This window comes from Prionailurus viverrinus, chromosome B1 (genome assembly GCF_022837055.1).
Source record: "Prionailurus viverrinus isolate Anna chromosome B1, UM_Priviv_1.0, whole genome shotgun sequence".
Classification (NCBI taxonomy): Eukaryota; Metazoa; Chordata; class Mammalia; order Carnivora; family Felidae; genus Prionailurus; species Prionailurus viverrinus.
The window spans coordinates 104,885,465-104,907,875 of NC_062564.1; the positions used below are offsets into that span (position 1 = coordinate 104,885,465).

The following is a 22,411-nucleotide window of genomic DNA, read 5'->3' on the forward strand; positions in this document are numbered from 1 at the left end:
CTACAATTAGGAGTTTTGCTAGTGAGACAGATGTCTGCATATGAACTTTCATGTATGATTACCTTCGCAGGCTCATCTTCCATGTGAAGGAAAAAACACCTAGAGATAAAATTATGTTTTGGCTATGGTGACATAACAGGCTATATTCTCTATGTGAAGGATTTGTTGAATGTAAAAAAAAAAAAATAAAGATCATAAATATGCACATACATTCTTTTTGCCCTGGATCTGGATCTCTTAAGCTAAATGATATGGGTATCTAGCTTCTCATGGCCGGGAGCTGGTTAGCTGGACCGGTACAGGTGAGAGCAGGGATGTGAATACTCAGTTCAGCTTTAACAAAGGAGATGGTCTCACAAAATCTTTGATGCCAGCTCTAGTTTGTAAATGAGATTCAGCCTATTTTGTGTTTTGATGCATGAAACTTGCTTTTTTTTTTGCCACTTTTGCTGTGTTACTTCTCTTCTGTTTGTGTTTAGTGCACACTATGGGCACACCACTTTACTGTGTAATTATCAGGAAGGTTTATTAGTACAGCATCTTACCAGGCTGTAGAGACATGGACCTCTTACAAGTGCAGGCAGTGGTGGAACAGACTTGACCCTGGTTTAACAGAGTCCAAATCCAACAACACCATCCAGAGGTAAGCCTGTGCTGTGCAGGCCAGCAGCTGGCAGGTTGCAGGACACCACCCTGAAAATAAATCTTAGTTATCAAATAGATCCCAGGCTCTGAAGGCATTTTTGGCAATATCATGTATAAGGGTGGGCACAAAGAGTGGTAGATTTATTCTGACACAAAGTACAGTTATATAATATACATCAAATATATAGTATTTTTTGTTATTTTGGACTTAGTCCCAATTAGGCAGAGAGAGAGAGGGAGAGAGAGTTTGAAAGAGAGAGCTCTGAATTTGTAGCAAAAATGATTTAGTCTTGAGTGCTGGCTTATGATCAGCGATTCCTTTGAGCAAGTTTCTTCACCTCTCTGTGCCTTAGGTGACTCATCTGTAAAGTTTCAACATGAAGTACAAACACAGAGGGTGGTTTTAAAGGTCCTAGTGAGACAAGGAATGTGACAGTGCCCACCACTGAGCTCTTCACCTAGTGAAGGTTCAGAAAAATGTCTGTTTCCTCCCTTTATGAAGGGTGGCCAGGCCAGACAAATGGGGGAATGGAAAGTTAAATAACGGTAAACACTGAACATACCCTGCCATGGGAAAGACGGCAAGCTCTTCTCTGCCATGTAACTTTCGTGTCTCTGGCAATTTTTAAAGGCATGTAAGGAGACTTTGCACAGTGGCCATGTGCTGCTCTGTCTCAGGATTGAGTCTCTGTATCCCAAGGGACAGAAAGGTCTAATAAGAAGGCAAAAGGTTCCTGTGGTTCTAGATTTAAGACTTTTACCTCATTGCTTAAAAGCTAGTGAGGCAGAGAGTCTAGTATTTGGCAGGGGAGAGGGATTTTTTGTGTAAAGGGATGAGAATAAACACTAGGATCAAGAATTATGCCCAGCATCCCCTTGTCTGGAAGGAACCCAGTCTCGGGTTGGCACCACTCCCACTGGATGTTCCTAGGGCAGGACAGCTACTCACCCCCAGAGGCCGGATTTGTTCTGGCCCTATCTGGGGAACATCCATCCTGCCTAATAACACAGAGCAAGTGGCCAGAACCTTTGTCTGCTTCACCATTACCAAGACAGCTGGGAACTCGGTTCAAGGACCATCACTTTCATATACCATCAGCAATTATAAATTTACTTTTTAAGGGGCACCTGGGTGGCTCAGTCTGTTGGGCATCCGACTCTTGATTTTGGCTCAGGTCATCCCAAGGTCATGGGATCAAACCTTGCTCAGGCTCCATGCTAGCATGAAGCCTGCTTAAGATTCTCTCTCTCTCTCTCTCTCTCTCTCTGCCCCTGTCCCCAGCTCATACTTTCTCTCTACAATTAAAAAAATTACTTTAAGACTTTTGAAAACTGAGTTAAGTTTTATATACAGTGAAGTACACAGATCTTAGTGTACAATTTGATGAGTTTGACAAATGTGTATACATCTGTGAAGCTAACACCCCAATTAAGATATCTCACAAACTATGGACAACACTGTGCTGATTTCTGTTACCATAGATTAATTCTGTTTTTTCTTGAAGAATCTACTTATTTTTGAGAGTGTATTATATATCCCTGAAATACAGGACCTTTTTATGTTGCATAAGAGGTTCTTGGATATAAAGATATGACATAAGATTTATAATGGAAGTCAAAACAACTTTTGATTTGTCTGCTATTTTGGATCTTTGTTTCTTAAAGTCATAACTTTGAAATTGTTCCATTCCCTTTGGTGAAAATACACATTAACAAGATAAGCATATGTATGGGATTTGCAGACAGCAAATTTCCAAAATCCTTGGTCTTCACGATCCCTTTGAAGAATAGTACTTAAGAACCTGTATTTTATATTAGTGCAGGTTTTGCTTTCCCTTTGGGGGGAGTAGTAGAAAGAACTAGGTTTGGGATCACACCTGCAGAGCATCTGGGTCTGCACATTCTTGGACTCCTATTTAACTTTTCCGAACATCAGCTACCTCTGTGATAAAATGGGAATAATTGTGTCTACCTGAAAGAGTTGTGGCAAAGGTTAAATGAATTAACAGATACAAAGTGCCCGTCATATAGCAGGCCCTTCCTTCTCCCTTTTATAAATAGCAGACTTTTTAGGATTATGAATTTTTTTGGCTGGGGATAGATTTATTAACTGTATTAGAGATATTGGCCATTAATCATGTATTTCTCATGTCAGTTATCCTAAGGACATTGCTGTTTATATCTTGTAACTTTCTCAAAGTTTCTTTTCAACTTGGCTGCCTCTTCCTAGCCTCTCGGGCCGTGAGAATAAAGTAAAAGCGTCCACTTCTCCTGTATTCATACTTGTGTTGTCTGCAACCTTGGAAGATCCATAGACATATTCTTGAGAGAAACGGTAGGTGTAGTGGTGCTTATACGTATAAATGGATAACATGGATCACAAACAAATAAAGTCAGTCTTGCTAGTCATTAAAAAAAATCAAACCTTGATTCTCAAATTTATTAATAAAAGCCAAACAACAACAGAACGGTCAGAATTCACAAAATTACACATAGGCAACACAGGAGAGCCAATAGATAATAAAAATTTGAAAGCTGTTCATTCTCTCTAGTAATCAGGAAGATGCAAATTAAAGCAACAGTGAAACACATTTGTATAGCTGTCAGATGGCCAAAAATTTAAAAGCCTGATAATACTAGGGGCTGGTTAGAATGTAAGGTTAACAAAAATTCTTAAGCATTGCTCATAAAGGTATAACTTCTGTAATCCCTCTGAAGATTTCAACAAAGAAACTCTTATGTATGTGCACAAGCAGACCCATATAGAGATGTTCACCATAGATGTTTTTTAGAATTCTAATAGCAAAAAATTGGAAACAACCCAAACATCCATCATTTGGGGATTAGATGAATAAAATTTGGTATGGAATACAACCTTATATATAAAATGAATGAACTAGATCTATATATGAACTGATTGAAAAACAACATTGAATATAATAATAGGTTGCAAAATTATGCATTTCTTATTATTTTATTTGAGTAACCTTTTTGAAAGATGAAAGTACTAGGTCTTGTTATAGATTCATATATTTCTTAGGAATGCAATGTTAGGGGTTGACTCTGGGAAGGAAAGATGGGAGAAAGAAGAATGGCCCTGGAAGGAGAAAGTCCAATTTAATTTTCTTAGATTAATTCAAAAAAGGAAACATCCTCAAATAGTAACACCTTGTAGTTCTTTATTAGTGATTCTCAAAGTGTCTTTTATCTTTGGACCAGGAGCATGTGGCATCACCTGAGAGCTTTGAGAAATACAGATTCTCGAGCCCCAACCCAGATCTGGTAATCTGAACCTGTGGAGTGGGGTCCAGCAAGCTGTGTTTAACAAGCCCCACACTGCCACTGTTCTAGGTGACAGAGATATGGATGTTTATTATCTTATTCTCTGTGATTTTCTGTATTTTTAAAATTAAGTGTTAAAACGAACAATCTTAAGCTTTTCTTTGCCACTCTCCCGAAGTCCTTCTAGGCCCTAAGTTCCAGCTCCATAACTAAAGGATTATTAACAGCATAAACTTCTTACTGCCACATCAGTTCTCAGATGTGGAGAGATCACTTAATATCAAGCAAAAGGCAGAGAAAGAAAATGGGCAGATATAATTAACTATTATTCGAATGTGAATTGTTGAGTAAGTACATCACCCTAACAAGTATTTGATCCCTCTGACACTTTCCCATTATCGTCAACAGCAAATCTCCATCAAGCATTGAGTGCATTCGGGACAAAGCAAAGTACCAATGCTACAATAAGGCATAGATATAAATCATGTCCTTAGAAAACAATCTAGTTGGAGAGCCGGGATGAGAGGAGAGAAAACGAGGTTAAAAATGAGAATACCTCATTGTGAAATGTATGGCATACCCAGCTGCCACACAGAATTTCAGAAGGGTTTCAAGGGAAGCTTTCTGTAGACTCTGCCTCAGTAGAGAAAGGGGAAGGTAATATTTCAAGGAATGATGTGAACAAAGGTCATCATAGCGTTCTAATTCAAAGACCCGTTTAAGTGATCTTGTTTGAGGCTGAGGGTGTGGAATCCATCATCAGTTTTCATCCTTTAGATGGATGGAACATTACAATGTTTTGAGTAAAAAGGTGATTTGTATGTGCAGAGCAGTGTCCCAAGAAGATAAATTTGGCATGCGTGTCAAAGGTCGACTAAAGGCAGAAAAACAATTAGCAATGATATGTCAGGGCTCTCAAAGAGAGTGAGGATTTAGATGGTGAAGCACAAGATACAGAGTGGAGTGAGGGAAAGTGAAAAAGGAATGGAGAATGATTCTAATGGGATGTGTTAGTTTCTTATTGCCTCTGTAAAAAAAAAACTACCAGAAATTTAGTGGCTTAAAACAACACACAAGTGTATTATCATACAGTTTTGGATGTCTGAGTCTAAAACAGGTCTCACTGGGCTAACATCAAGGTGTCAGAGTATTGTGTTCCTGTGTGGAGTCTCTAGGGGAAGAATCTGTTCTCTTGCCTTTTCCAGCTTCTACAAGCTGCTTACATCCCTTGGCCTGTGGCCCTTTCTTCTGTCTTCAAAACCTGCAACCAAGCATCTTCAAATCTCTGACTCCAACTCTTCTGCCTCCTGCTTTCCCTCATAAGGATGCTTGTGATTACAGTTGGAGGACCCACCCAGATGAGTCAGGATAATCTCTCCATCTCTAGATCCTTAAGTTAATTGCATCTGCAAAGTTCCTGTTTGCCATTTAAGGTAACATAATCACAGGTTCTGGGGATTAGAAGGAGAACATCTTTGGGGGACATTATTTTGCCTACCACATGGACTATGGCCATAATTTAATGATTGTCTAGGATTTGGAAGAGAGGTGAGAAAGCCCGGATTGGTCATACCAACTCTGTCACTTTCAGTTTGCTTACTTGTAAAACAGAAGGAGAAGGTGGTATATGGGTGAGATTCTCTTCCAAGCCTAACGCTCTAAGTAGAATGTCACCTCCATGAGGACATGGGTTTCTATCTGTCTTGTGCTCTGCTGGGTCTTCGTTGCCCAGAACAATCACTGATATATGAGAGACTCAGAGATTATTTTTTGAATAAAAATATTTTTTGTTGGATGAATGACTGAGTCAAGTAAATTTTTGAAAAGAACACTGGGGAGACTTCTCCACTGGCTCCTGTATGTATTAAATTTGCATTTTCTTGGTGAAATAAGGTTTTGGCTCAGGTTATACCTGGTCTAGGGGCCCTGTCATTCTGATAGTGGCATTCCATGGATGGGAGAGAAGGATAGCTAAAAATTGTAGAGTCTGTTCCTTTCTTCCCTTGCATTTTTAGCTTCCATCCTGAGTGTCCCCTGGAATTGAGAATAAGGAAGTGTATTGAGATTGATGTATGGCCTCAGTAAGTGTCTGGGGCAGCTGCTAATTGAAGAAGAAATTGCTCACTGTGGCAATGATCAGTTGCCCCTGAATTGACCAGCTGTCACATTCCACACTGTTCACTCAGTGAGAGTCAAGTCTTGCCCTTTGCATTCCTAAAAGAACACTTGACCCTGTGAGGACATAATATCCATTTATGCTGTGCAAAGTGCCAGTAAAATAGAAAACAGAAGTTTCTTTGTGCTTCAAAAAAAAAATAGCATAGAGTACTGCCATTTGAGGATCCAGGTAGCCAGCAGGTAGGCAGAGGGATTGGGCTTTCTGATGTGGAAACTAATACTTTTAAGGGGCTTTGCCTCTCAGATATGAGGTCTGACACACACTTGCCATAAAGGTGATCGTTCGAAACTGACATTTAAAAAGCCTATGGTTAGCAGTTACTTGGCTTGAAGACAATGAGCTAATTTGTTTAAAGGGGCAGTAGATGACCGAAGAAGGCTATCAACACAAGGAGGGCAGAAGGTGCTAGCTTTGTTTAGGATCCTTGAATTTCAGAGAATTAAACTCTTTTTGGTCTTTTACTGAACTATGTGATCTTGGACAAATGCTACACTTTTTCTCCTATTTTTACCTGTTTTTTTTTTTTTTAAATCAGTGCTGTTTTTAAAATGTCATCCATCTGGGGATGGAGGCACATGTATGTATTAGATATATGTTCTTGGTCTAATAACTCTTTGAAGAACATGCCTGTGTTTTTAATACCAGTTATATTTAATTAATTGTCTCTTAAATTAACCTCAATATCTGAATCTGTAAAATTATTAGTAAGAGAAGTAATTGGTTACCAGAAAGGTTGAAAAATTCATCATTGGAAATCCTTATTCCATGACATTGCCTAAAAGTAAATATCTTGTTTAATATTAGAGGGAAAAAAAACTGTGGGTTAGGGGAATTCAATATAGTAAAGATCTGGTGTTGAGGGAATACAAAGTAGGCTTTAAAGCCTATAAACAAGATTTCTGGTCTGTTGGCCAGACTGTACAGATGCAGAAGAATACCCCTCCACTATTCTGGAAACAAGTAGAAGATAAAATTTTACCAAGAACAAGTTTACAAATTACAGATGCGCTCAAGAAAGGGAAAACCCACTGGTGTCAGACACAGAGGGGAACCCAAGATAAGAAACATGAGCATGGAGTCCTGGCCAGATGGGCTCACGAGGATCTGAGATTCAGGATAGTGACGAATGTCCAGGGGTAGCATCCGCAGGCTATGGAATGCATACACTCTGCAGGAATAGCATGGAGGGGCAGGGAGGGGAAGCCTAGATGAGTGATGGTTTCATTCATGAAAATGGGCCTGGCAAACTCCACCAGCAGACAGGAGAAGCCTCAAGGAAGCTTGTCTCCTGCCTGCTGCTGTGAGAGAAAGAAGAGGCACCTGTGAACCATGAGAACATGAGCCTGTGCTCTACACAGGTATGGAGTTCACATTCACACTCCCAAAGCAGTGCCAAGACAAACAGGAAGTCACTGGGCACAGATGCTTCATGACTCAGGGAAGGTGGGACTCCTGTGGAAAACAGCCCTTGCTAAAGATGAACTCTCAGGCAAAGAGATGAAGGACTTAGTATTTATAAGAGAAGGAGGAGGAGGAGGAATAGACAGATTTGAAAAATGAATCTGATAGAAATTCCAGAATGGAAAATAGTTATTGAACCATGTGAACACTCTTGTGTTCGTTGAAAATTGTGAATAATGACTGATAGTATGGTTTCAAGGACACTGTTGTTTTAACTACCGAGAAAACTTTTCAGCCCATGGTTAGAAAAATGTTTATCATATAAACAGTCCTGAGTATCAAACTTGCGGATTGAAACTGAGGTTGAAATTGGCATACAAATTTTAATACCGGAAGAGCTGAAGGGATCATCTCCAAGTGCACCGAAGAAGCCTTGTTTGAAGTTCTCTTCTACTTAAATGAAGTTGCTGCAGGCACACTGGGAACAGGCCATGCTTTGATCCTGCTTCTCTGGTAGAGGTTGATGCTCACCGACCCACTTCGAAAATATTTACCCCCTGCCCCTCCCAGCTCTCGCCTACCACCCCAGGTCAGTCTGCAGATCACTGACCAGGTTGAGGGTTATCTGTAGCCTGCAGCCTTGGACCATAATGAGCTCATTAGCCCACACCGGCTTTGTTCTCATTCTCAAGAGACTCTAGTGATCTAAACTGACCAATGTTATCATTTTTACTGGTCTTGATTTCAGAAAATACATTATGCCACTGATTTGCCTCTTTTAAGACTAGGAAATTAACTGTTCTCTCACTGTCAATTTATGGTGACATCATGATCAACTAAGACGTTAATACAGTTTGGTGACCATTTAATAAACAACTACCTTTTTGTGTCTTACTATTTTTGAATGAGTGGGAACTTTACTTTCTAGCTTGAGTACATTGCCTCACACAGCTCCACATGCATGTAGTGCATTACTGCATCCTTTTTTATACTGCGTAATCATCTGAGAAGGTTTGCCTAAGACTCTTTGTATCTGTTTGTAAACTTCCCTTCCTTAAAATGAAGATTTAAAATTTAAGTCTTTCTTTTATAAAGCCGTTTACTAAAGACAAATGAAAACTCAGATGTTATCATGTCTGAGAAACTGCCTCTTTACCCATATTATGTGCCCCCTTCTGTACTCATAGCAGTCTGTGGGCATCTGTATCATTGAACTGATCACACCGTCCTATGTGCCTTAAGTGTATGTTTGTGCATCACCCGTTCTTGACCCAGAGCTCCTTCAGAGTAGTCTTTCTCCCCACTGTTGTCTCTCCTCAGTACAGAGTAGACACCTCAGTAGTTGAAATAACCAGGCTGTACTGATCGCACTGTGTATTAGACCCCAGTGACCCTCAAGTGGCTCCTGTCAGTTACACTCAGGTAAACATGCTAATCTGCAATCCAGACATTTTTGACCATAGACATAAGTTTTTGTGTGCATTTAGTCATTGAGATTGGAGCATCTGAACATCTGTTAGCCATTTTCAAGAGCTAAAGGGTACACACAAAAAAAGGGAGAGTTGAACTAAAGACAACAAAAAGGTACAGGACAATTGGAGAATTCTGCTTTTTTTTTTTTTTTTTTTTTTAACATCCCTTTACTCTGTCATGGGTCATGGAGGAAGGGTGTTGAGAAGATCAGAAAACTACATCAAATAAAAATGCATTTCCCCTTCCTTGTTCTGCTCTCCTAGCCAAGAATTTTATATCGTTTTTTAGAGCTAAGGGACCAGAAGGAGCTGAGGAAAAAAGGGTGAGCCACACACACAAAACCAAGGGCTTTATTTTTCTAAAGTGTAACCATTTAGGGGATAATAGCTGTTTCACTGATATTAAATCACACAAGGAAGGAGAAAGTAGAATTCCTAAGAGGAAGGAGGAAAAAAACAAAAGGTAAGTTTTGAAGATCTTTAAAAGACTAAAGCAATTATTCAGACTGAATCTGGAATTAAACAGGTAAGTAAAATACACTTTCAAGCAGAAGGAAGAGAAGGTTCTTAGTTGCTACACCTTTTGTGGAAACTTAAGACATATTCCTAGAGTTTGAGCTCAGTCTTCTTAAGATACAGTTTACCTTTGATTCATTGGAAGTAAGACTCAGCCTGTTAATTCCTGTGTTGGGTTTTCAAGAAAACCTCTTTTCCCAAAAATAAGCCTATTGGGGGTAAAACAATATTTAAGGTCAGAAGTTTCAAAGGAAGTTGGACTACACCCCTACATTAGAAATTATTTTTCACCCTAATTGGCCACTGGATCCTGTATCATTTTTAGTAAAAGACTGTGTTTAACTAAACCATTTGAAATATTATATTTAAAGCTAATATAACATGTTCATTTTATCACACATTTAATTTGGATGTGACAGAAATTTACAGTTTATTTTTCATCCAAAAATCTTGAAAAATATTCACTTAAAATGTGACGGCCAACAATATTTCCCACAATGCAGAGTGAAGTCACAGAATCAAATATGGTGGGACCCAAAAAGCTGACAACATTCGAATTCTTATTAGACAAGACAGGGGCATGTGGGTAACTCTGTCAGTTAAGTCTCCGACTCTTGACTTCGGCTCAGGTTATGATCTCATTATCGTGGAATTGAGCCCCACATCGGCTCACTCACGCTGAGCATGGAGCCTGCTTGGGATTCTCTCTCCCTTTCTCTGTGCCACTCTCCCGGCTTGCATTCTCTCTCTTTCCCTCTCTTTCCCTCTCTCTCTCTCTCTCAAAATAGATAAATAAACATTTAAAATATATAAATTAAAAAAAAAGGATGTAGCAAATGATACAGAACTAGTTCAAAGCTGAGGGGTTTTGTTTTGGTTTCAAAGTTTGTTGCTATTTTAAAGCATACGTAGGGGTGCCTAGGTGGCTTGGTCGTTTAAGCATCCGACTTCGGCTCAGGTCATGATCTCACAGTCTGTGAGTTCGAGCCCCGCATCGGGCTCTGTGCTGACAGCTCAGAGCCTGGAGCCTGTTTCAGATTCTGTGTCTCCCTTTCTCTCTGCTGCTCCCCTGTTCATGCTCTGTCTCTCTCTCTGTCTCAAAAATAAATAAACGTTAAAAAAAAAAAAGCACACGTAGAAATCCCTCCATAAACACATTTCGGTGAATTTATACCAGTAATTTCAGTCAGTGAAATTGCCACTTTTTTGTCCTTATACCAGGTTGTTGGTGTAGCCCAGGCCATCAACAAGAGATCGGGAAATGGTGGGACATTCACTGAAAAAGATGAAAAGGTACCAAAACTTATGTCTGCTGTGATGTCAGTGTAGGAAGATGTTTTCTCTTTTTAGTGTATATAGACTTAGCTATTGCTGAAATTGTTGATCACAAAAAAATCACGGTTTAAAATGGTCTGAAATGTTCAAAAGTGTCTCTTTCCTATGGCTAACTACAGTGCTGACTTTGAGGTCCTAGGGGTAGTCAGTCCTCAGAAACCCCCAACTACCTCCTCACTGTGTCACCAAGTCCCCTGCCCCCCAAGGGCTGTGTGCATGTTGGGGCCATACAGAGGGTGACACGGTATTTTAACTATCTCATTTACCTTTCATCACTGCTATAAATAAATTCAACACTGAGTAAAAACCCCTGAAGCTCCAAGTTCAGAACTCCAGGTCAGCTAAAAATTGGAATTGCCTCCTGGGGAAGCAAATTTCAGAATGTTTTATAAGCTTTGCACACAGACGGTGGGGCGCCAAGGTGTGAATTCAGGCTGGATGATGTGAATTTAGCTTCAGAAAGAGCGGCAGTCAGCATTATTTTATTACTCTTCCCATCCAACTCTGAAGGAATACATTCCATGCACCACATCGACATGCTTCCCGTTTAAGGACGGAAGCCCCTAAACCTGTTTATAACTTCATTCTGTCAGTAGGTTTTATTATTTCTCTTCCTGAATATGTAATTATATGTATATCGTGGAGCCTACTGAATTCTTCTTATTCAAGACTGTCGCTATTTATGTCCCTCCCCTGAAAATTAGTAGGAACGTTTGGAAGACATTCAAACAAGACAGAGTTATTTTTGTCTCCATGGTGTAGGCCGTACTGGCACTTATGTTGGTCCCCATGTTTTAATTTCTTCAGAACATAGCAAGTACCTTTTAAAATCAGTGTAATAGACATCTAGTCTCCTATTCTGTTAATGACACCTGAGAATATTTGGTGGGGAACATGGTTCTAGAATGGCTTTGTATTTATATTTCATCATTTTCCCATTAAGGTAATCCCTTCTTGAAAGAGTTGCATTCATAGGCTGTATCATCTCTGGGCAAAATAAGTATAATTGTAAATAAAGTATGCCATGGACAGACTTGTCTTAGTCAATAATTAATATAATTGTGAGCATACCACTATAAAATAGTGTACTGTGGATGACGATCCATGTTAAAAAACATACTGAAGCTAATATTTTATACAACATATGGGACTGTTACTGCCAGTATTCTCCCAATCAGTATGTTAGCTTTCATTAGTCCCAGTAATAAGTTACAGGCTATTTATATAGTCTCAGCACAGATCCAGCTCTTAATATCATTCAGAGACAACACCAAATTTTGCATAGGGTGAATTTCAGTTTCAAATGGCATAAAGAGATCTGTGTCCTACTCCCTCCCGTTTTCTCCTTGGTAATTTGTAACTAGTGTATGACTTTAGGGGATGGTGTTAATACTGGTCATCTACTTACTGTACCAGTTAGCTAACACTTGCTCTGCATCAGTTCCTAATTCTGTGCAGAATTAACATGGACCCTTTGGGCTTTCTAATATTTATTTCAGCTATAAATACTTTGGGATGCCTTCTGTGTTTCAGATAATATAACAAGACAGTTTTGTAGACAGTTCTTAATTTGGCTGTTGTCTTCCCTGTTTTCTAGGACTTTGCTGCCTATTTGGCATTTTGTGGTATTGTTCTTCATAATGCTCAACTCTATGAGACTTCACTGCTGGAGAACAAGAGAAATCAGGCAAGTATGATTACTAAAGAGAGCGTATAGGAATTCTTTTTTTAAAAAATTGTTTAATTTTTATCCAGGTAAAATATGTGTATGATTAAAAATCCACTTCATATTTTAGCTGTATCTTCTAATAATTTTTTTCCATTTCCTGTATTCCATGCTCTGTTGCTTTATCACTGTTAGAAAATATTCATTAACTTAAAACAGGTGGATTTATTTGATTTACCTCACTCTGTACTTGTCATTATCCTGTTCCACTAGTATCATTACATCTGTTTTAAGTTACTGGATGGGTTGCATTCATAATGTTAGATACGGCTGTTAGTTCTTGCCCTATCAACTAGAGACATCATCTGTTGATTCTATGCTTTGTAAAATGAGGATCTTAGCATCCCTCATCTTTCCTTCCCAACTGCCATGACTTGCCTCTGCTTTTCTCATCAGACCTTTTTCTGTTGCCCACATTGATAACATATATGTTGTTCTACAACCATGGTTAACTTTTAGTAAGCTTTAGTTTAATTCTCAAGTTGTGATTTAAAATAAAGTGTTTATAAGTACCGTGACTATGTAAATGTTCATATTACATTTGTTACACAACTTTCAGTTTTTAATGATGTTTCTGAATTCCATTCCTTTTTTTCCCCTTGAACTTTTCCCCTGAGTGTAGAGTAGCCTTCATGTTGTTAGTTTTTCCCCCATACTAACCCCCATGTTAGTTAATCCCCCCATTATTTAGGCATACTGTTGAGTTCTTTTCCTTGGAGATCTCAAAGTTGAGGTTTTCCACCATTTCTCTTCCAAGCTGAACTATATCTCCCCTGCCTGCTGTATAGGTGTCATCATAGAATTTTCCTTCACTGCTTTCTCAGAAGGGCTCCACTGGTTGTCCACTGGATCCCATAACTCCTTCTTTCTCAGTTTATGCCCTTGTTTTATTGCAACATATTCTCAATTAATTTCTTGAGAAAGAGTATTGATCGGGTAAGTTTTCTGAGTCCTTGCATGTTCGAAATTGCCTATTATATCATCCTACCAGTTTGGCTGGGTATAAAATTATAAACTGAAAAATCACTTTCTCAGAATTTAGGGGTGGTGCTTTTGTCTTCTAACTAGCATCCCTGTTGTACTGATCCTTGGCTCTGTGTAGGTGTTTTGTTTTGTTCTGTTTTTTGTCTAAGCTTTTCATATCATGTCTCTATATCTTCTTTTTACAAGTTAATTTTATAATATGACTCTTTTTCATTTGTCATACTGGTACCTGGTCATCCCTTTCCATCTGGAGGCTTAAACCCTTCCTTTCTATGTAATTCTTTTTCATTACTTCTTTGATAATTCCTCTCTCCCACCCTATATTTTCTCTTTTTAGATCTTGTGTTAATAAAGTATTGGATCTTCCATTGCCTTTGCCTACAGTATCTTCCTACCTGGTCTCCCTGCTCTGTTCTTGCCACCCATTAATCTAGTCCCCATTTTTACAAACACAGATACAAGCCTGTTACTTTCTTCCTGCAGTCCATCATAGTCCAAACTGCTTCCAAAGACATACAGGGTTTTTGAGATTCCTTCTCCACTTGAGTCTGCAATCTCATCTCCCCAACTCTCCTCCTCACACTCTATAGCTTCTCTTAAAACTTGATTAAGACTTATAGTGTATGCTACCCTCTCTCAATTTAGTTGCTTTTGACTGAAATATTTCCCTTTCCCACTTCACCCAAATGATGCCTGCTTATCTCTCAGGGCTCAGCTAGCATAGCATCTCCTCAAATTTTCTTTGACACCCTTTCTTCCTCCTCTATACACAGATATTCCGTGAGATTAGAAGACATTCTATGGAATTCAAAGGAAAGAGAAATTACCAGGAAAAAACACAAAAGGACCTCTTCAAATTTTGTCTGTTTTGGACAGTATTAACTGTGCTATGTGAAAATGCTGATAAATGTTGATCTCAGAAGTTTGGAACAACAGCAATGACAGTGTGTTTTATGTATCAGATAGTATTCAAAATGCTTTAGAAATGTTCACTTATTTAGTGCTTACAATAATCCTATGATTTGATATTATTATATTACTGTTATCCCCATTTTTAAGGAACTGGCCCTACATCACAAAGCTCACAGGGAGGGAAAGCAGGATGAAAAACTGATGACTCCAGTTTCAGAGTCTGTGATTGTAATCACTATACTAACTGTACTAACAATCAGTATGGAAGCTCTGGTAGTAAATAGAGACTTACGTATTTAATACTTGAATGCAAACTTGGTTGCAACTTGTTAGACTGTAAATAAACAACTTGTAAATTGTATAAATCATTGTATTGCTTTAATAATTACAAACAATTACTAAATAATAAACTAAATTTTCTTGTCTAGGTGCTGCTTGACCTTGCTAGCTTAATTTTTGAAGAACAGCAATCATTAGAAGTAATTCTAAAGAAAATAGCTGCCACTATTATCTCTTTCATGCAGGTGCAGAAATGCACCATTTTCATAGTGGATGAAGATTGCTCCGTGAGTACAGAGTATGACTTCTTTATTTTTAGAAAGACAGAAACCTATGTTCCTTAAAGCACAGCTTTTAAACCTCATGTTAGCCTCAAATCTCTCGATAAAACCCAACTGTTTATTGTTTATGCAAAGCCAATCAGAGTATGAGCTGTTCTGGTTGAACAGGGGTAGAGGTGAGGTGAGAGGATGCCTTCCATGCACCATTTCACCTTTGTGTCCCTCCACTAAGTGGTTACCATGGGAATATCCGTGTGCTGCTTTTGTCAATGACTACACTACCTTGATGGAGAAATACATTGTCATTATGGTGTGCAGACCTTTTGTGGTCAGGAATAGTGGTGCCCTGGTTGCGATGAACAAGTAGACCCCCATTCTGAGTGGGTTGGGAATAAAATTTTCTTTTTATCAGAAATCGGCTAGAAACCAAAGGGCATGGCCCAATAGAGGCAATATTGTTAAAGGTACTTGTTAGTCCTAAATCCTTTACCAGCAATGGAAAACCACTAAACTGTTCTAATTGGCATATTTCAATCCATTGATGTGTAATGTAAAGAAACAGATGTGTGTGGAAAGACGGAGTATTCTCACCGAGTGCTGGTTGCTTCTAGACAGGCCAGTTGAATTCACGGTTAGAATCAGAGCTCCTAGCCTAAAGCAGTTTTCTTCTGTGCAGTTTCTTTCCCTTTTTACCTATGAACCACTACTTCTGGGATATATCTTTTTATGTCATTTATTTTCTTTTTCCTTTAGACCCTGAGAATAGGCTCTTCATTGGTGGGTTAGGAAAGAGAGTGGGGATCACCACTTGTATAGTCTGTTGTAATCCATATATGATATCTGAAATGATGGGGTTTTGGGGAAGTAGAATAATAAAAGATATATTTATATTAAAATTTCAAAAGTTGTTTTAGATAGTAAGACTGTACTATATGACTCAACATTTTCTGAATCATTTTGTGGTGTATGGGTGTCTAAGTCTCATTAACTGGATATCAAATGAGAATTTACTGTGGTAAGGTAGTCAGTATTCTCTTAGATACTATTTCATAGTTTCAGTCGGTTACAAAGTCCTTAATACGGAGATGATTGCAAGTAGCTATCCTTTTAAAGTTCAGGTCAGAACTCATTAATGCAGTAAGTCAATTTACAATTTTTGCTCCGTGACCTGTTCTTTAGCATTTAATTTTTGAAAGTTATACGTAAAACACTGCTTTTTTAGACAACTTAAATATCACTTTAATTAACATTCAGCTCATGCGCCTACCGGTTAACATCTGCCATGGCAGCAACTGACTTGGATCATTGGTGCTTTGCAGTATAGCTCAGCAATGTGAACATTAATGTATTTTGTTCACTTTTTAAACAAACTTAATTTGTTGAGTTTGGGAATCAAGTGGCTTGATGTCCATTTATACAATAACTTTTTGTTTAAAAAGATTTCAACATGAGCAAAAATCCAAATGTAGGAAAGAAAGGACTCAGTTCTTCTCTCCCCAAATTAAACTAATATCATTGTTTTATTTGTGTGTTTCCCTCCAATTCTTTATTCAGTTGCAAATGTAGCATGGGTATGAATATGTATTCTGTTTTTTAATGTAACTCCAAAGTATTTCTCTGTGTTGCTAATCTTCACAATTATTTTAATGATCTCATAAAATATGTCTTTTAAAAAGACCTATCAACAGCAACCAATATATGCATAAAAGCTAAAACGTGGATTTTGAATAACTATGGAGAAAATTTGAAGCTACCATATTCATTAACACCTGGTAGAAAAACAAAAAACAAGTAGTATGCAAATGAGCGTTTTGCAAGTGAATATCAGAAACTGGTAAGAACATGGGAAGGCAACTTGAGGCTGTCAGGAACGGAGTACTTGTGTCAGTTTAGTCTAACTTGAAAAATATCACAAGTATTGTCATCTTTCCTCAGTTACACACACTTACATGTGTGTATCTAGATAGATTTCATTACATTGTCAAACTTATTTCTCAGTCCATGTTGTCCTCTGTTTTCAGGATTCTTTTTCTAGTGTGTTTCACATGGAGTGTGAAGAATTAGAAAAATCATCAGATACTTTAACAAGGTAAGGTAACTTCTCTGTCTTTATCAAAAGTCCAGCTGGCCCTTGAACAACACGATTGGAACTGTGTGGGTCCACTTATACATGGACTTTTTTCAATAAATACAGTACACTACTATAAATGTATTTTCTCTTCCTTATGATTTCCTTAGTAACATTTTCTTTTCTCTAGCTTATTTTATTGTAAGAATACGGTATAAAGGGGTGCCTGGGTGGCTTAGTTGGTTGAGCATCCCACTCTTGATTTTGGCTCAGGTCACGATTCCAGGGCTGTGGGATTGAGCTCTACACTGAGTGTGGAGCCTGCTTGGGATCTCTCTCTTGCTCCCTCTCTCCCTGCCCTTCTCCCACTCATGCTCACATTCAAGAGAAATAAATAAACATAAAAAGGAATACAGTATATAATACATATAACATACAAAATGTGTGTTAATCAATTGTATATGTTACGTGTGAGGCTTCTGGTCAAGAGTAGTTATTAAGTTTTGGGGGAGTCCAAAGTTATATGTGAAGTTTTTATTATGTGGAGTATTGGCACTCCTAACCCCCCATCGTTTAAGGGCTAACTATATGTATAATACTGGCTAAATAGTTATTTTGTGACCTGTTTAAGACATAGAAGCTATGGGATGCTTTCCCCCACCCCACCAACCAATAATTTTATTCCTGAAAATACTTTACGCTTTGATGACAAAGTTCCAGTGTTTTTTCCCCCTACAGTTGACCTATAGGAGAATTCCCGATATAGGGAATGGTGTCAAAATTAGTATAGACCTATGTACAATATTTTTGTGGACTGACTCATTTAAGGCCCACAAGTTTATATTGCAGTTATATTTTTCATTGAATATTGGACACTCACTGGAAATTTTATAGGCTCCTGAACAAACTTCTCTTCAAGTGTGCTGTGATTTGTAACCAGCCACAGGGATTTAACTAGTAACAGAAGGAAGCCTATGATCTCTGTCACACCAATACATATACCCAAAGGCTAGAATCAAACCAGATCTCTATTGCAGCTCATGTGTTTGTCATATTTTCTGTAATTTAAAAATTTGTATTAATTTTTTGTTGTGGTTAATTATCACTTGGATAATAGAAAATATTTATAAGATTGAGGTTAGAGATATCATTGCCCCAATTTTATTTGTGCTTTTTGAAGAATTTTGATAAGGACTTAGAATAAACTACCAAATGTTCTTTCTCAGATTCCCTTTTCCATCCTTAGTAAAAAACTGGTGTTTTTTGCTTAAGTGATAGGCTATTCTGAGGAATACAAGTCTGCAGGGTAAAGTGACTGGAATTCTTAGGTATGGTGTTATTTATCACAGTTTTCATTGTTCATTTGTTTCAAATTATTTCACCCCCTTAAATAACTTATCTCAAATTTCTCAATGTTATTTTATCCCTAATTGTTGATGTTATATATAAAAGCTTCATATGATCATGGAAATAGAACATTGTCCTAACTTTACTGTATGATACTAAAACTTTACTATTTGATATTTGATATTTTTTACTACAGTTAACCTATTAGAGATTATTTCATGTAGTGAATGGTATTGCTATTAGTAAAAGTAAAATTGTTATTAGTAAAAGTGCTATTAGCTTCAGTGACCATGAGTCCTTTGAAGATAACCTCTGTGCAAATCTAAACTATAGAACATTCTGTAAGATAACTGGCCTGGTCTCTTCAAAAAGTCAGTGTCATTGAACAAAATGGAGGGAAGTACTATCTTGGACGTGATAGCCAAATGCAATGCATGAATTTTGGTTATTTTGATTAAAACAACTATCAAAAAAAAGTTTTTGAGAAAAATTGGAAATCTGAATGTGGATTGGATTGTAGATGTTGATGGGGGGAATAATCGTTACTTTTCTTTGGAATTAGGAAGATATTGGGGTTAGCAGGAAACTTTTTATTTTTGTAAGATTCATTCTGGTGTATTTAAGGATGAGGTATTAGAATGTCTGTACCTTCCTTTAAAATGGCTCAACCAAAGATAAATAAGTAACTATATCTAAATTTAATACATTTAAACAAGTAAATATATTCACACATACATACGTAGATAAAACAAATGTGGCAAACATTATGAATTGTGGAATCCAGAGTAGGATATTCATTTTATTTTCAACTTTTTTGTATTTTTCAAAAACTTCATTAAAATTAGAAGAAAATGTTTACAATAAAAACATTTGTTGTAATAAATGCAATAAAAAAATTGGAAACGGAAGATCTCTGTAGATCATGTAAAGCAGAATTGCCTGAGTTTACAGCTGTCTTCAAGAACAGAGTACTTCAGTGCACAGCCTGGTTCTGTTCAACCCCTGTTACGACTGACCCCTGGTAGGTCTGAAGACCTGTCTTTCATTCTCTTCTGCCCCTCGTGCTCTCCACGTTTCCTATGCTCTTATGTCTTCCCTCATCAAGATGGAGACACCTTTGACCATGGTGACTTAAAGTTTAGTTGGTTAAGTGATTATATGTATATCAAAACTGATTAGTTCTAGACTATTACTTTTAACAGTGTGATACAATGAAAGACCTTTTCTCTCATTAAAACAATTCGAGGAATTCGCAAAGGGTCAGATGTAACTTGGGGGCATTTGGGGAATTCATCTGATTCAGAAGGTACAACTGACTTAAACGTTTATTGCTAACTTGGGCCTGGAGTGCGTAGTCAAAGTAGATAAACCATGGTATCACTCTCTACCTGAGATTTTTCAGCTACCTGGAGTTTTTGGTTCACAAAGATAAAACTGACCTTCACTTCCCTCTTGGCATTGCTGGTCATGACAAGTTTATATCCTATTACCATGTGTATTCTTTTCCTAAGCCCCTCTGTGCACCATTATATTTTCTGGCATATTTGACATTGTTTTAGTAACTTTTGGGTCCTTTCTGAATGTGTGATAATAAGCCTATGTCTTGGTGAGTATTGTGTGTTTCCCTTTTAATAAGTGCTGGTATCTACTGCCTGGATCAGTTATGAAGTTTCTTATTCTTAGGAAGAGCATTAATATAATTTTGGTTTTATGATGCTATGACATTTTTGTTGCTTTTAAAAATTTTTTTTAATGTTTATTTTTGAGAGAGAAAGAGACAGAGAGACAGAGCACAAGTAGGGGAGGGACAGAGAGAGAGACACACACAGAATCTGAAGCAGGCCCCGGGCTCCAAGCCTTCGGTACAGAGCCCGACGTGGGGCTCAAACTCACGAACTGCGAGATCATGACCTGAGCTGAAGTTGGACACTTAACCAACTGACTGAGCCACCCAGGTGCCTCTTTGCTGCTTTTTATAAAGAATGCTTTAGAAAGCTTCCAGATAAAACACATGTAAATATTTGATTCTTTTACTTTTCAGATTGCATAATGAATTGCTATATATGCAAATATAGACATACATTTAATGTATTTACATATATCCATAGGTATGATACTTTATATTAACACTATAAAATGATGAAATGATATGATATAAATGATATGAAAATGACATAAATGATATAATGACCATATGTGGAATTTAAAAAAACAAACAAAGAGACAAACCAGAAAATAGACTTTTTAATACAGAAAACAAACTGGTGGTTGCCAGAGGAGAGGTGGGTGAAATAGATAAAGGGGATTAAGAGTTCATTTATCTTGGGGCGTGTGGGTCGCTGAGTCAGTTAAGTGTCCAACCCTTGATTTTGGCTCAGGTCTTGATCTCACAGCTGGTGAGTGCGAGCCCGCATTGGGCTCTGTGCTGACAGTGCAGGGCCTGCTTGGGATTCTGTCTATCCCTCTCTCTCTCTCAAAATAAAAGTTTTGTTTTTTTTTTTTTTTTTAAAAGAGTTCATGGGGCGCCTGGGTGGCTCAGTCGGTTGAACGGCCGACTTCGGGTCAGGTCATGATCTCGCAGTCCATGAGTTCAAGCCCCGCGTCGGGCTCTGGGCTGACAGCTCAGAGCCTGGAGCCTGTTTCAGATTCTGTGTCTCCCTCTCTCTGACCCTCCCCCGTTCATGCTCTGTCTCTCTCTGTCTCAAAAATAAATAAACGTTTAAAAAAAAAATTAAAAAGAGTTCACTTATCTTGATGAGCACTGAGAAGCATATAGAATTTTTGAATCACTGTATTGTACACCTGAAACTAATATAACACTCTATGTGAATTATACTTGAATAAAGAAAAAGAGTAAAATAAAAAAGAGCATAAAATGATGAGTTATATACATTTACCTTTGAATATATGTACAGCAGCATATGTCTGTATAATCACATTTTATGTATTGGCATTTTGATTTTTATTACAAATTCAGCCTGATCCTCTAATTTCTAATGAAAGCTCAACAACCCCAGTGATTTGGTATGATAGTGACCTCTACTGGTAAATATGCATTTTAAAAAAGTGTAGTCTTATTTATTTGATTTATTTTGAATAGTGTGTTCTCTCTCTGTAGGCAAAATGGAAGGCATTTTTCCATTTATTTTTGTCATCATTCCAAGATAGTCTTAGTATAAAGATATTCTATAAAGGATAAATAAATAGGTCAGTGTGATTACCTTAAAAGAGAGTAATTTCATGGATCATTTTAACTGATTCATTAACTAATTGTATAGCATTTGAAAGTATTCACTGATGCCTTATGTCAGCTAAACACTTAAAGTTAGCCTTTTAGCGGTGCCTGGGTGGCTCGGTCGGTTAGGCGTCAGACTCTCGATTTCAGCTCAGGTCAGGATTTTGCTGTTGTGAGATCGAGCCCCACGTTGGTCTCCATGCTGGGTGTGGAGCCTGACATTCTTTCTCTCCCTCTCCCTTTGCCCTTTCCCGCTTCCATGCAATCTCTCTCTCTCAAAAAAATAAAGTTAGCCTTTAATTAATGATACAGTAAAAGGCCTTTTGGTGATACAACTCGTCTTTATTTTTATAAAAATTAGATATTAGGCCTAATTTTGCCAAACCTCTGAATTAGAAATGATGTGTAGTGACTTCAGCATTTTGAAAAAGGACTAAACCAATATTGACACTCACCAGCAGACTCTTCATTATGTTTCTAAAGTTGTTTATTGATAGAATGCAGGACTCTCCAATTCTCAGTCTTAAACACTTTGCCAATCCAAACTCTCTCCCATGAGATGAAATGCTAGGCAATTTTATGATGTCAGCTGTAAGCAAATCGTTCTTTTAGGCATTCATTTCAGTTGAAAAGCATGACTTAGTATTTGTCCAACCAACCTACTAATTATCTTTTATAAATTAGAATAACACATTGAAGACAGTTTTGAAATGTTAAGTGTAAAATGAAAATAAATATCCAGGGTTAAC

At 37.7% G+C, this 22,411-nt stretch overlaps 1 protein-coding gene across 5 annotated transcripts in view; it reads left to right on the forward strand.

Annotated features, from left to right (window-relative positions):
* PDE5A (phosphodiesterase 5A) overlaps positions 1 to 22,411 on the forward strand; it is a 142,078-nt gene that overhangs the window by 45,588 nt on the left and 74,079 nt on the right. For all 5 annotated transcript variants that reach the window (XR_007151686.1, XM_047856812.1, XM_047856815.1 and 2 more), the window contains exons 4-7: positions 10,717 to 10,788; positions 12,428 to 12,517; positions 14,881 to 15,018; positions 17,034 to 17,101. Coding sequence is in view for 4 of the 5 variants with exons in the window: in XM_047856812.1 (XP_047712768.1) it covers positions 10,717 to 10,788; positions 12,428 to 12,517; positions 14,881 to 15,018; positions 17,034 to 17,101 (368 nt within the window). In the remaining variant the exon portion in view is untranslated. The remainder of the gene's footprint in view (positions 1 to 10,716; positions 10,789 to 12,427; positions 12,518 to 14,880; positions 15,019 to 17,033; positions 17,102 to 22,411) is intronic.